The sequence below is a fragment of the Excalfactoria chinensis genome, chromosome 3, assembly GCF_039878825.1.
Source record: "Excalfactoria chinensis isolate bCotChi1 chromosome 3, bCotChi1.hap2, whole genome shotgun sequence".
NCBI lineage: Eukaryota > Metazoa > Chordata > Aves > Galliformes > Phasianidae > Excalfactoria > Excalfactoria chinensis.
Window position 1 is genome coordinate 84,159,596 of NC_092827.1, and position 16,396 is coordinate 84,175,991.

A 16,396-nucleotide genomic window follows, 5' to 3' on the forward strand; every position below is an offset into this window, starting at 1 on the left:
GTTGCCAGGAACCTGCAAGGCATTAATGCCTTCAAAGGGGGCCCTTCTTTCACACATGGTGGTGTTAAACTAAAAGTAGCAAAAGTCATGCAAAGTTGCATTAATTTGACATAATAAATCAAGCAGTCATAGAAAAATATAATTTGTAGTGCCAAGTTTACCACTGAAGCTTCTATGCATAGTGAGTCCCCTTCTCCCCATGTATTCCAGGAGAACATTAATCAGGTGTTTTACAAACCTGTGTTTCCAATGCATGCACAGTCCATCATTTCTATCTAGAAATTATGCACTAGAGCACAATGGCTTTTTCATATTAATTTCTACTTTTAATGCTCTGCTGGAAACTAGACTCTGAACAGACAGTGTCTGGCAGAGTTCTCAAAACAATCAACTCCTGATGACAAGCCATACTTTATCTTCCAAATAGCTTGACTACAGGAATAAGGAACTCTCTCTAAAAAATCATTATTTGAAATGAACGTATACTTCACAACAAAAAGTTTTCATGTTGCTTCTACGTCTCCCATGAAATTAAAATTTCACATTAATGTAGATCTCTTATATGTCACAGTTAAATGGTGTCTATTAAATTTTAGCATGATCTTCACTTCCAGTTTCTTTGCTAATAATGTGGTTGGGCAGGCATTGAGGAAATCAGATTTATACAGTCATTCCTTCAGTTTATGCTCACTGAATCATTTCACAGAAACATGCAACTTGTCCAATCTGCCTATGTATGTCAACCCAAATGAACCAGCTTTAAACAAGACAAAGAGCACAACAGAACTACTGATGATAAAGCTGGATTTTAATTTCAACCACTCCTTTCCAAAGAAAACCTTTGTTTGTATCACAGTATTATTCAACAGCACAAACAATGCAGTGATGTAAGATACCATGTTTGAAAATATTAAGAAAATTCTAATACCAACCATAATCCACCATCTACCTCTGAAATCTAAGAGCACAGCAGCTTAGTATTTTTTACACAAAGCAAAGTTTACTTATATTTAAAACACAAGTGGAAAAATAAAGAATTCAAGTTGGTTTTTTTGGGGTTTTTTTGTGGTTTTTTTTTTTTTTGTTTTGTTTTGTTTTTATAAAAAACTTGGTACTAAATATCAACAGGCCTCAAAGCACACAGTTTCTGAATTGTACATAGTTTAGGGAAATGCGAGTTTGCTCAGGCACTGGGACATTGAAAAGACAGCAGACCAAGCTCAGTGCAGTCAACATCCAATATCTTCAAGCTCACTGAGAAGCAATTTCCACGTCATTGCAGAGAAGATGAGACACTTTTCCAACGAGAAGGCCTAAGACAGACAGTATTCCTGCACCGCTGTTTTTCCTCTAATAGACCCTCATCCCTCTGGTACAGTTGCCCTTACAATTGCACTGTCCTATCTGGATGGAATCTGTCCTACCAAAATCTGAAACAAGCCCCATCTGAATGAAATGCTCATGGCTAGATGAGTAAGCTAAAACAATTGAGAGGAAAACAAACAATTGTTCTTATAATGCTCCTTTAAGATTGCAATTAGATAAGATTAAATCAGCAGGAATTTCTCCACACAAAGTAAATGGAGCATTTAATATCCCACTAAAATAAAACATAGCACATCAAGCTTCCTGCAATACCATGTTAAAACCACAGCCTCCAATCTCGACAACGTTATAGCTTTGTAAATAACAATAAAAGATCTGTGTTAGATACATTCAATTTTCTCTTCCTCCAACTTACATATGATCTTAAAAGCAAGTCTATGGGCATCATATGCAGCCTGCCCCCTCAATCCAATAAAAATAATAATAATAAAAAAAAAGTAGATTAGATATACCTGCTTCCCCCTAACAGAGATAAATTACATAGTCAGGTCTAGCCTAAAAATTCTTGACACATAGTTACTGCATATGTTATTCTCATGATTATGTACTACTACATTTTACCATTTTCCTTTAGCTTCAATGACAGCAAAAGGAATAACAATACAAACTGTCCTTACAGAGGGCAATGATTTTCCTAGCTCATAACAAATGAGCTAGGAATTTCCCTTAATTTTCTTTCCTATCTCACTTGCATTACCTGCAGCTGAAAGTAAAAATCATACACCATACAGAGAGATATAAGCACATGGCCACCTCCACTCGGACTGAAAGAGAACTGCCATTTCTCGACAAGCATACCAGGAGTAGAGGTGAATGCTTATGCCATATGTACCTGCAGGTAGATGTGGTTCTGGTATCTCTGCTTGCTTCCATGCAGGATTCTGCAACAAGTGTTAAAGAAGGGCACAGGTAACCACCACTTTCCAGGACTGCAGAGTAAACCCAATATTATTACCCTTCCATCTTCTGTCTACATTCTGGCACAGGATTCAACTCTTTTCAGGTGATGCCTTGTGTACAGACACTTGCTAAGAAGCATACAGTGCTGGGACAATACTGTTTCCAACTGAATGCAGTCAAGGCATAGCAGTCAGCATTCAGCCATTTTAACCACTCTGTCCAATTACAGTCATTATCATTTTTTTATTTTTTTTTTTTTGCAACTAAGATGAAACTGTGGGAGTAGTTGGTATTAGGCTACAAAGCAGACAAGTACTACAGGGTTAAAAACTCAGGGATGTGTGCTAGAGGACAGCTACAGCACATTTAAGTGTGGGGAAAAATAAAAAAAGAAAAAAAAAAAAGAAAGAGATCAACAATCTGAACCATTTCCATTAAGTCCTATTGGTTTAAAAACAACAACAAATGAGAACAAGCAGCACAAAAAATGGCTCACTCAATCTGTTTGGTGCAGTTCAGGGTAGAACCAAACCAGCTACAAAATTCAATAGTGCAAGAATCTCTTCAGTCATGATTAATCTCAGGTGAACTCAGTGACATGAAAGGATGTGCTTTCTTATTTTACATACAAATGCTGGGTCCATTTTACATATGAAAAAAATTATATACAGTACTTGGCTGATTCCATCAATTATAAACACTCACAAACCGAATGCATTTTAGCAGTATCAGGCAAATGTCTTCACATTATTTCTGAGGCCATCGTCAGTTATGATTCAGCCAACTCTGTGGCCATACCAAGCAAAACTGTAGGCATTCATGTGTTCAGCTGCACAAAAGCATACTTGGAACAAGCCAGCCAGGAACCAAATCATAGGACAATGCACAAAGGGAACAATCATTTTCTTATTGAACTGCGACAGTAGATTAATAAATCTATTATGAAGCTTACCCTTTTTCAGGTCATCTTACAACCTTCAGATGGCATACCATGATAGTCATTGGACTATAGATCAGCACAGCACTAAAGCTATTCAGTTTTCCAATCAGCTCATGTGACTGGGATTCCCTGCTTTTATGTAGGATCCTTCCTAGTTTCCCTCATCTACATTTCTGAAATCTGAGAAATTTTGTAATTAGTCTCTTCTATAAAAATAAGCATATATATATATAAGGCTCTCTTCTGGCTTTTGACATCATACATCATTTCCACAAATACTAACAGCTGCGGTCTAAACAGGGTCCTTAGAAGATACATTTTAAACACTACTGTGGAACAGTATGGGATTTAAGTCATTAATACTTCTTTGCTAAACCAGAAGTCTACTGAAAAATTTATTCTTTTGAAAGTTCTCGACTCAAATACAGATAGTAAAAACATAATAAATGCAAAACAGCTGGGATGTGAGTTTGAGATAAATTGCTTTGCTCTTAGGATAAATGTTTGGGGGGTGGGGAATTTGTTCCTCTTTTCAAACTAAACCTTCTAGCAAATGTAATTTTTCTTATCCATTGGTCAGCTTTGAGGATCACGGTGGTTTTCAAGGCTTTAATTCCAATTGTTAAACAAAAGCTTAAGGGCTCCTAGTCTAATCAAATCTGAAAGACATCCATATGCACAGATGATCCTCTTGTAGGGATCATCAAGACTACTTCAGCAACTTTGAACAGTTCACACAGAGAAGATTTGCTGTGTAGTCAGGCCCTCCGGGAGTAATTAGACAACAAATATTTCAGCAGTCTGAAAACTTAAGAACAAGATACTGCTTTATAGAAAAAGTCTGCCATCCTAATTTCAAGGTTCGTCTTCTCTCAGTATCATAGAATCCTTAGAGTTGGAAGGGACCTTTAAAGGCCACCTAGTCCAATTCCCCTGCAATGAACACAGACATTCACAATCACAATTCGATCAGCTTGTTCAGAGCCCAATCCATCCTGGCCTTGAATGCCTCCAGAGACAAGGCATCCACCTCCTCTCTGGGTAACCTGTGCCAGTGCTTCACCACCCTCACTGTAAATGACTTTTTCCTTATATCTAACCTAAATCTACCCTCCTTAAGCTTGAAACCATTTTCTATTGTTCTATCACAACAGATCCTGCTAACGAGTCTGTCTCCTTTCCTGTAGCCCTCCTTTAGATACTGAAATGCTGCTATCAGGTCACTTTGGAGTTTTCTCTTCTCAGCCTGTCCATGTAGAAGAGGTTTTTCATCCCTTGTTTCAGTCTTTTACTGAAACACTTTCTGAAACTCCAAAGATTTCAGTTTTAAAAAGAACTGATTGGATTCAACCTCAGACCAAGAATTTGTTGCCTCCTTCATTTTCACAATAAATGAGGGATTTTCAGTTCAGTCTTGGAATATAATCTCTAAGTTAGAGCTGATTACCTTCTACTAAGAAGCATCTTGATCTTAGAATTCATGATCAGATATCTGTACATCAACACAATAGGATTTATTTACTAACAAGGCTTTATATCCTCTCCTTCACTGTGCTTCCAGAAAATACAAGAAGTTTGATGCTAGCTGTTATGTCATGGTTTTATTTTACTATTTTTATTACATTTTCAATGCACACATGCAATTAGAGATGTAAAAGAGGAACCAGTACTTCCTCTAACAATGCTGAGGAGAGATAAGAAGGGCCACAGACTAAAAGGCTGAAGCCTCAGGAGTACCACATCAGCTGCAGCAACAGCATAACATCTACTCAGTCTGACTTCTAGCAGTTTCTTGCTCATTGTAGTTCAAAAAACAATCTGTATTCTCATGCTGAACATTAAGGAAACGCAGACCTCCATAATGTAAAAAATACAAAAAGCACTTTAAAAAGACAGTTCAGGTCCTCCAACCTCCCTAAAGTAAGAAAAAACTAGCAAGGCTAGCTTAGTTTCATGCTCCTCCTATGATCACCTTTCCCCTGTTTATCTTAAATACAGCTGTAGCTAGAGCTTATGATCCTTGTTTGGGATCATAAAGTGTCAGGGAGGATCTTTTTAAGATATTCTCTCTATTAATATCCATCAAATCTCTCCTGAGGATGAGCAAATTTTACCTTTTAAAGGCCTGTGACAAGGCTAGGTTTTCAGATGGCCAGTGCCTCAGCCTGAAGATTGTGATCTAAAGCAGAGAAATGAGTGCTGCCAAATGAAGTGCACATACATTCCCAATTTGTTTTTCAGCAGTGACAAAATAACCCATTTTCCTTACCCACATTTGAATAAATGGTTAAGTTTTTAAGCAGCGGTAGTTCAAAGAGATAACTCAGTCTCTGATGGATAAAGCAGCATCAGTCCAAATGGGCAAGGCTTCGAAAAGTTGAAAGCAAAGTCAGGTAGAAAACAGGCTCTTAATGGAAGTCCTGGATGACCTACAGTTCACTCAGTTCTATTCAGGGCAGGGACTGCATTATTTGTCTCTGTCTTCCATAAAGCGCTGAGCATATCTCGGAGCTTTTTCTAAGCAATAACAGTGGAATAAATGGAAGAAGAGAGAACTACATAAAACTGCACTGTATTTCATCCATGCTGCTTCCTGCGAGCCAAACTCCACTTCTACATAATTCCCCTCCTGACCAAAACATTAACATAAAAAAGCAAAGTGGTACAGTGCCTTGTCTTGCTTTCTTTACTACTTGTTTTAGAATGAATCACAAATAATCATCTTTCTTAAAGGTAAATTTCTATCTTTTTTTTTGCTGGGGAGGAGGGGAATAATTTTTTTTTTGACACATCATGTCCAATGATTCGTAATACATCAACATTAGTAATTTCTTCCGTAGAAATTTTGGATACAATTCAAAAATGTGTCTTTCCTCCCAACAAATCCAACTTCATACAAATTTCTTTAAACCTTTAATATAAATGTTGTGGTTTTTCCTGAAATGTATTTATTTTGTGTTGTCTCTAAGTGAAATTAACAGGGAATGTAATATTAGGTGATCCAAAGAGTAAATTTTTTTTCCACTTCTGACCCCTGTGCAAGTTCTTCTTAATCAGTACTCCTGCTAGTCCAGGTCAATCTAAGTCAGTTCTTTCTTGTAAGAACTTAAGCCTCAATTGAGAATATACTTGTTGCATGAGCCAATGCAGGTGCACAAAATATGCTCCAAGGCTACACAATATACTTTTGTATGCCTGTCTGCAAAGCTAAACGATTCCTGAATTTGAAAATTTTTCATATGAATTGGATACTGTACAGATCAAGTGTAGATTGCCTTTGGTTTACGTAATATCACACCACAGTCACACACAGTAATTTAGAGATGCAATTTATTCTTCTATTGTGCAGAAGATACAGGCTACACTGCAAATTGCAAAGCCTGCTTTATTCGGTGACAGCCAAACCTGAGCAAATAATTCACTTGAAATAACTTATGCACTGTATTTTTTTTTTTTTCCAAGAATGTCTGTGAGGAGATTATAGTCACCCTGTAATATCTGCTAACTGAAATTACCCTAACAGAATCCCTCACATGGTTCGCTGTTACATGCCAGATCTTCTGAGCCATGCTTAGCTGTGATTGGTAAACAAAACTTATGGAATAAGCTGCTCTGACTGAATGCTCAGCAACAATCACATTTCTTACACAACGTAGGCTTTGCTTTCTCTCCTTGCAGTGCCTTGTTTTATCTGGTGTGCTTTTATCAAATGTTTAGCAAGCTTAGCTGAAAATGAAATTAAAAAAAAAAAAAATCATTACTGTTCTACTGATAAGAAAACTGAGACTTGCAAAGGCCAAGATTTCCTGCCTAACATCTACCTCCTGCAGCATTCTTCAGTAATGTTTATTGCATTACAAGATGCTGAAGAAGTACAGTTCCTACTGATCTAGAACAGGGAAAAAGTTCAGCTAACCACTTTCATCAGTATGGGGAAACTTTCAATAGACAGCTTCACAATCTGATTCCAGAAGAAAAGAAACAGTTATCCCGCTACTTTTCATCTTTTTTTAGTTTCTTGTACAGCACAAAATATTACAAACTTGATTCTTCAGGACACAAAATTCACGCTGTGCTATACATGCAATTCTCTTTAGAAGTAGAGAAAAACTGAACTCTGAATATTATTAGCGCCCTCATTTTACAGTAGACATCCCTCTTAGAGTTGAACGTATGCGTTCAGAGTAATTAGGGTTATCGAGTTCTTTACCAGGCTGCTACAAGTGACAGGTACTGGATAAAGTCACCATGAGAACTTACTTTATCACAAAAGGACCTGACAGAATCAAAGGATAAGTATCACCTTTTCAATGTTTCAACCACCCCATTATTTATCTCCATCTATTGGATTATCACACTCTTTCCTCCTAGCTTTGCTTCAGAATGTTCTTCATAGCACTATCAGCTACTTTTTAGTGCCTCCAAATCTAAACCTGCCACTCCAAGTTAACATAACTGCTACGAATTTCTACTTTACTTTGACTTATTGAGCTAAATATTGTTTCAACAAAATCTAAAATAGAAGAACATTCAGCAAAACTATGTTTTTAATCAGAAGAGTAGAAGAAAGACAGGTAGGGAGGCCTTTAAAAGTAAGTTTTCTGAAGTCCTAAATAGATTTTTCTCATGAAAAGAAATCTGGTGAGACAGAAAGAACACCAAGAACAACCTCTCACAGAATCACAGAATGACCTGGGTTGGAAGGGACATCAAGAATCATGAAGCTCCAACCCCCCTGCCTGGCAGAGCCACCAAACTTCCACATTTACTAGATCAGGTTGCCCAGGGCCCCATCCAGCCTGGCCTTGAACACCTCCAGGGACAAGGCATCCACAGCCTGTCTGGGCAGCCTGGTCCAGCACCTCACTACTCTCCTAGTAAAGAACTTCCCCCTGACATCCAAACTAAATCTTCCCTCTTTCAACTTAAAACCATTTCCCCTTGTCCTGCAATTATCAGCCCTTTCAAAGAGTTTACTCTCCTCCTGATTATAGGTTCCCTTCAGGTACTGAAAGGCTCTCAGTGTTTCCATTGATGGGAAGAAGTTGAAGCAATCTGTACACAAAATGATTACCCTTTCTATTCACCTGTGTGGAACAGGAAGGACAAGCCAATGGCTTCATGCAATGCTTCTGCATGATACTAAGTAATTCTTTTTTTCCCTTCTCTTTCAATTTTTCCAAACAATAAACATCCAACATCATATGGTTGCCTATTTATTTAACATACACCACACTAGGCTGTGATAAAGATAACCTGACTGGAGTTTTAGTAAAGAATGACTTAAGTGCTTGATTAGAAGAGGCTATAAAAACACTCTGTGTATTTATACATGCACACAGTGTATGTATCATCTGTGAAACTCACCCAATATAGCAACAACCTCGTCATCCTGGATTACTTCCAAAGACCCCGAAACCACAAAGCAAAGGCTGTCGACGCTCTCACCAGCATGGTAGATCAGGTCTCCTGGGGCACAGTGCACTGTCTGAAATTCCATTGCAAGTGCTCGAAGGCACCCATCGCTTGCCAGCCTAAAGGCTGGGTGCTCTTTGAAAACTTTGCGGTTCAGATGAACACAAATATCTGCTCTCATGTCCTTAGGGCATATCTGTAAAACCTGAAAAGGAAATCAGGCAGTCAATTCCTCTGCATGGCTTGAACATGACACATGACTATCCATTCCTGTTTCATCCCTTAAAACATGGCTTAAATAACTGCTTTCCTCCTCCTCCTAGGTTTTCTAACCTCAGTTCAGACTCTTCTACATTATATGTACACACAAGCCACAGTACTCAGTCTACTTTATAATACCTGAAGGAAAACGTTTTTATCTTAGCAACATGTTCTGCAGGATGTTGAATTACCACGATGAGACTCCGAGTTTTTAAGATAAAAAATAAAAAATAACAGCACAAGAGTACAGAAATTAGTGGAGAAAAGGCTGCAGAAGGATCATTTCTAGTGGTTATGCCATGTTTTTTGAGAAGCATATTCTATAAGAAAGCTGCACAAATTATATTTTCCAGGTGAGAAAAACATTGTACAGAGCAAAGCATGATCTCAATTGTTGAAAAGGGAAAAAAATATAAAATTTATTAGAAGTTTCATTAGCTCAATATTGAGACTTGTATGTATTTAAAAGTCACCCCCTCAGAAGCAGTAACACATTTTTTGTTAGAACAGAAGGGATTTTGACCGTATGTGTTGGAATGTTCCAAATGCAACATTCCTCACGGCTATTGATGATGTGTCCTCCGAAGTACATAAATTGGTGTTTAGCACTTCAGTACCAGTCAGGACTATTTCTGAACCTTTTTAATGTAATACAGGCAGCTGAGTGGAAAGAATGCAGAATTACTACTCCATGTATGGGTGAAGAGTTCCTGGCAAAATCTCTGGAAATACATAACATGAACAAGGATGACAAAATCCTCAGAAGATAAAGACTGTAAGGAAGTACACTTCAAGCACATTCTTTGAGAAAAAACATTCTGAGTAGTATGAGTCTGCCTCATTTTTCTTTTTGTTAATACCTATGTCCTCCAATTAAGGAGCACTCTGGGTGTGAGCCTCAGTGTTAATCCCACACATTTTTCTGCATGAAAACTCTCCTGGAAAACATAAAGGTAACTCAGGAAGCACAATGGCTATATGCCTCCACCCCCTCCTCGTGGCTGTATGCAAAACCTTTGAGCAAAGAACTAAGCTCTGATCCCTCTATGAGGAAGTGTTACCAGGACACTCCAAGGGCAAATAGCTCTACTGTTAAAATTACCTTTGGCCCCCCTCCAAGTAAACTTTCTATTATAGATATCACTTCCAAAAAAAGATATATTTGCATATTGCTTAGTTGTAGGACATTCATGGATGACTTCTCACCTGCCCCACAGCAAGCAGCCCCCAAAACCTGCCAGTTTTCAGACTCACCAGAATGAGTTTGGGCAGAAAGATCAACATTTAACATGGAACACAGGCAACAGCCATAGCTGTCTCTGCAATTATCTCATTTCCTCTGACAATAAAAACATTCTGTATTTTCAGATGCCTGCCGAAATTTGGCACACACATACACTCCGCAGTTACTTGAACATCACATACACAAAAGGCTGCTGTCATAGAAATAGCAACAAGAAAACCTGAATATACAAGAGAATATTTAAAGCAAGGCTCTTATCCAAAATCCCCCTAGTTTCCCATTCTAAGAGGAAGTTAGCTATTTTTCCATTCTCTGTTTAAGATGTCTCTGTACTTCATAAAAATAAATAGGGATTAAACACATTTGAAAGCTACAGACGAACAGCAGAAGATTATCATTTATATGGGAGGTATAAAACAGATCATCACAGCTTAATTTTAGAATCTCAGCAGCTCTTGGTTAGATTATGTTATAATAGCATTTTTCTAGACTTCTGGACTTCATTTTTAGCTGATTATTCACTCCCTAGCATGCCTGCAGTTAACACTGAGTAGACAAACTTGTGGCTTACAAAATAGTGGTAAGGTTGGTTCTGTTTTAAAATTATCTTTAACTGTCTGCTTCATATGTAGAAAACTGCATTGCATTACACAGCAGCAAAACTACCACTGTTTTGTCTCTGGAGCAAAACATGTTTTATTCATTGCATGACATGTTACAAGTTATACAGAGGCATCAAATCAACGAAGCTCAGTTTTTATGGATTGGCAAGCCATTACTCAGCCTCAGATCGTGTTAACTTTGCAATGCAGATGAAAGTTGATTTCTTGGTTTTACATGTCATTATCAGTGGCAGCACAGCTATGAACACAGCAGTTATTGAGATCAACACCATATTATGCTCTTTGATGCCCTGATAATTGCAGTGTTTCTCTGTTTATTAAGATAAATTTCAAAGGCTACAGCAAGTTGTGCTAGGTTTGGTTATCCAACTGTCTCCTAAGGCTTTCTTAAAGCACTGCCCTTTTACCAGAGGAAATTAGACTTTGAAGATAAGCTAAAAATTACATAGCAATTTTTTCTCACTGCTGCATTAAAACAATGACTGGAGTTTGTATTAGGGAGTGAAAGAAAGTATCAGCATTCCTTACGCTATCTATCTTCCCTAGATGTGTCTTCCTCAGTACTTAGAACCTCAGACAAAGATATTTCATGAGAAAACAGAGCATCTTCTAATCAGCGCTGTCTAGCACTAAAACACCCTTTCCTTCTGAAGGCTAATTATTATGGGGAGAGCTCCCAGAATCACAGTCTGAGATCTAAATAACAGATATGCTGAAGACCACTGAGGAAAGCACACAATACTCATCAGCCCCCAGACAGCACAGTGGAGGCCACATCTGCCCATAACAGTAATTTAACAATGAGACTGAAATGACTTTGTTTGCTTTAATTCCAGCATCTGAGGTCCTCAATACAAGACTATGCAGCCAACCAGAAGGCTGGTGACTGGAGCTCTGGTATGATTTCCTGAATGAACCACCCCACAAACCACAGAGCGGAAGTAAAACAGTATCAATCTCCATAAAAGTTGGCAACTAATATGAGAGCAGAAAGTAGTTGCTTTTGCATTCACATACTAGAGAAGGGTCATTTGTCATGCTAAAACACACAATGGAAATTTTACTTGTAAATTCAATTAACAAGCATGATAATGTTCACCTCATGCAAGGCAGCTTTTAAACAACACGTTATTATTATTATTAATGAAATCTGGATGTCATCACTGTATCTCCAGCATTACATTTAAATTCTGCCAAGGCTAAACAAATCATACTTTGCAGGCTCACATACCTGCAAACATCTCAGAAGAAAAAACACAAAAATCTCACTCAAAGAAATTCTGAGCCTGTACTAGAATTCGAAAGTTATCTTCTTTATTTACTGAAATACAAGCTCTTTCATTGTTTTTTCTAATGCTTCATGCTGTATAGCCAACAATACACACAGACTTCTACCACTAACATAAGTCAGTACAACAGAATAGCTGAAATGCTGCGTTTAAGAACTTAAAATAAAGGGAAACTGTTACTTGGTACTATTTAAAGCATGTTCGTTGTCTTTATTAAGGAAGTACCTCCTGTTTATTCCAATGCAATACTTTCAGGATGTGAATTGTTTCCCTGCAGTTTAATTTACTCACCTTTTCAGTATCTATTCCTCTGGACATTGACCAGGTGGAGACAATGTAATCCATCACACGTTCACTGAGTCCTTTAGGGACCTGGTAGAGCTTTAGAAAGTCTCGGACACTATTCAGCATTTCATGATATCTGTTCGTATTAGCATACATTTGCTGAAATATGGTTGTCACATTACCAAAAATGGTTGCATACAGAAGGGCTGTAAAAAAGAAAAAAAGGAAAGAGATAAAAAAAAAAAACAACAGTTAAAATGTCAATTTTTTTTGTTTGTTTGTTTTTAAAAAAAAAACTTGTGTTCCACTGTGCTGTAAGAAAAGAAAAGCCAAATCCATCCAAATGCATGCTATCCTGGTGTTTTGTCAGGAAGACCTGATGAGCACAAGCATTTTATAGGTCAGATTTAGCACTGCAAAACAAGGACCACCACCTGTTCTTTAGTGATGGCAAGCTTCGCAGCACAGACCTCCTGAACCACAACTATTTCTCTGTCTATCAAACAATTCAGTGTCATCAAAACCCTTATGGAACCACAATAGAAGATACAAGAATTCTAAGACAAATAGCTTGACAGCAAATACTTAAAAATTTCATCTGTGGTTTATGGTGCCTGTGTTGAAATGCCATCAGTGACAGATTTCCAAGCTCTAAGTGCATTACCACAGTAGTAAGCCAAGTCATCATTACCCACCTCAGTGTGACAACAACAGTGTATCAAAGCAGAAGATGGAATATGCAATAAACAGCTACCATGGGTCAGTGATTTATAGATGTAACTTTAATAATACATAAAAACTTGTATTACATTTTATATTCCTCAGGCAGAACAGCAAGGCCTGAGGCAAGAGCTAAAGCCCTCAATAAGCTGGCCACATCGCTCTTCTGATTGCATCAGGCACAGCTGGTGGATCAACAAGTCTTTAATAAAAAGCATGTAATGGAACAAAAGCCAATATATCCAGTAGTATTCCAAGCAAATAAAAGTACACAGGACTGGAGAAAATCTGCCTTCCAAAGCCCAAGATAGGACAGCGGGTTGGTGGGAATCTTGGTGGCCTCTGGCTTGCAGAGGCTGGGGCTCTTTAAGCAAATCCAGCTTTGAATAAAAGGGAAGGACAGGAGGCCTCACAGTGAGCTTTCCTACATCAAGAACCAGGTCAGTGACCAGTAGGTGAGAGGCCGAAGGAGAAGGAGAGGAGCAGTTAGATAGCAGATAACCACTGGTAAGTGCTCTGGCTTGCTGAGTACCTTCTCCCCTTTACCATTTCCTGTCCCTTCAAGCAGGCATTGAATTGTCAGCATCAAAAATGTTCCACTCCAAGAAAAAAAAGTAAATAACAGAGAAGTCATATTCATAAAAGATATCTTTTTGCTTTATCTATTGCTGTTATTTCCTCCTACGCCCTCTTTATACAAACATATATATTCATTCCTTTGAGAGCACAGCTATTTATTCAGGTCAGCATTGTATTCAGGTCAGCATTGTATTCAGATATCCTTAAGCCAACTAAGATGCTTTATGATTTTATGACAAACAAAAAAAACATTAGTAATGTGTAAGAGAAGCTTACAGGACAGTCTTTTCCCTGATAACTGAGAGATGCAATTCAAATTTAGACTAGCTCAAGGCTTTTAAACAGCTGTTCCTCTACATAATTCTTTCCTGACATTGTATGATTTCTTTGATTTTCATGAGTCCTTGCAGAGATCAGCTCTCCTCTTTTCCAGCTATCCCCCATACAGATGAGCAGGAACTGACCTGGCTTAGACAGCCAATCTACCTACCTCTTTACTCTCTCTATCCTTTAAATTGATCAGAAAGCACTAGAAAGTGTTAATATTTGTATCCACTGAGCAAATCCTGAATCAAATATGAATGAGGCTCCATAATGTTTCAGGAATGCTAGACAGGTTAACAGCTGCATGGAATTTCCAGGCTTTAGCCTATCATAGCTATTTCCGTAGACATAAAGGATTTTTACTATCAGCAACGACACAAATAAAAACAGTTATTAAAGGGAGAGTAAGGAAGGAAGCTCAGCTTTAGGTCAGACAATTCCAGAACTACTCTTTCAGTCTGCCTTCATCTGTCTGACATGCTGGGTAGGTGCCACATAACATACACTGTTTGAAACAAATACATAAAGTGGTATTCAGGATATCTAGCTTGTACTTAAGTATATAAATCTCTGGAGATTTCAGTGGTTGCACAAGTACGTTAAGGACAGTACTTAACACTCATTTTTTTCATGATTCTACTTATTCCCTAAAATATCAATACCAAGAAATCTTGGTCTTAGTGCTTTTAGTACTTTGAATTCCTGTTGAAAGTAAAGCTTTGTTACAAGGCACCAAGCACCACTTCTACGAGCGTAGTTTTTGTACTGCAGATAACAATTGCCTAACATGATGCAACATGTTAGGGTAACAAACTCTGTATAACCAAGGTAAGAAAACATAGAGCATTACTTAAAATAGGAAGCCAACATCTAAACACAATGCTGCTGAATGGGCAATATCCATCCATAGTTGAAACTCGAAAACAGTCGGTCACTCAAACTACTCCTGATGCTATAACTGCATAACTACATTAGGAAATAAATTATATTCTCTAAGCCAATAGCTAGGAATTCATGGATTTGATTACATTTGACCTAAAATGATCTGAACAGCCTGGAAAGGTTAAAAAGGCAGCTCTGCCCCAGCCCAATTAAGTTGGTCAGCACTGCAATATTAAAGCTTGTCCAAGAGAACTGGTACACAGTCATTCTATAGAAAGCATCTCCTCAAAGTGCAAGGCCCATAATGACGCATGGAATTTGAGCTTAAGATCCACTTCAGAACTTTTCTTTCCATACAGGAGGCTACTCAAACCAAACCACATTAGTACAATTAAATCTAAACTTCCCTAAATAAGCCCATCAAAAGAGACTCAGGCTCTTGGTTGCAACTCAGGTTGCACCACAGTGCTCTGGGTCTCTCGGTTTCCATGGTGCGATCCTTTCTTCATCAACATATATCCTGAAAACTGAATTCAAGAGAGACCCGCAAGGTAATTAGAAAATCTTAATGCCTGATCCTACACTTCACTTATGAGGTGAGCAATCCTAGAGAAATTTTCACTGCAAACTGCAGCTACTATGCTTCAGTACGACCAATTATCTTCACAAGAAAAATTATTCCTGCATATATATATTTAATAAAAATTAATATCACCAAACTCACAATCCTTAATTTATCATTAGCTAACCACTTTATAACTATTAAAGACATTAAAGTCAAGGATTTTTGCAGCCCAAAATTGGGTAGGTACATTAGCATATTAAAAAGTGACCTCTTCTGCTTAGAAAGAGTTAGCTATGTCCCTTTTCCTTCTTCCAAAGGAATAATGAAATAAATCCATTGCAATACACTGCTGCCTCAGAAAGACTTCAGAATCAAACACTACCAGAGGAAGAAAGCAGGGGAATTTAGTTTTGAGCAAAATCTCAAGATCTTTGTTCTCATGATAGACCGAATCCTGTGACATCAGCCCATCGCCCTGTAACAGTGACATGTCATACAGTTTCACATCCAACATCCAAAGGTCCCTGGAGCTGTTGGTTGGAGTTTACAGTGCTGTCTTGCAAACCCTGTAGAAACTGTCAATTCCTTAGTAGTGTTAGGCATAAGGGACAAATGGAGAAAGAGAAAGGACATGGGAAGGAGAAGAGAATATCCTTAAGAGGCATGGATTTGATTCAAGCAAGGCCGCAGGCACACCCGTGCAGTAAGGTCACAAATGTGACCTCAAGATCTTCTTGGATACGTCAGCTGGAAAGAGGCTCTGTGGCAGGTTTCGAGGAACAGTGTCTAGGAACAAACCTGTAGTGACCATACCTAAACACTGACCAAGGAGAGCACCTCTTCTGCAGAACAAGCAACAGCCTGCTCTAACAGTGCCGACAAAGCTGCACCACATCAAGCAGAGAGCAAACACCTCCACGAATGTCAAGATCACTTAGAAAGCAAAGAGGTTTTCTGTCACCACCAAGACATAAATATTCTTCT

The 16,396-nt window shown here is 38.1% G+C and overlaps 1 protein-coding gene across 8 annotated transcripts in view; it reads right to left on the reverse strand.

Annotated features, from left to right (window-relative positions):
* Nucleotides 1-16,396, reverse strand: part of KCNH1 (potassium voltage-gated channel subfamily H member 1) — a 174,406-nt gene that overhangs the window by 80,245 nt on the left and 77,765 nt on the right. For all 8 annotated transcript variants that reach the window (XR_011903079.1, XR_011903078.1, XR_011903077.1 and 5 more), the window contains exons 8-9: nucleotides 12,349-12,548; nucleotides 8,594-8,846 (exon numbers count right to left, since the gene is read on the reverse strand). Coding sequence is in view for 2 of the 8 variants with exons in the window: in XM_072331918.1 (XP_072188019.1) it covers nucleotides 8,594-8,846; nucleotides 12,349-12,548 (453 nt within the window). In the remaining 6 variants the exon portion in view is untranslated. The remainder of the gene's footprint in view (nucleotides 1-8,593; nucleotides 8,847-12,348; nucleotides 12,549-16,396) is intronic.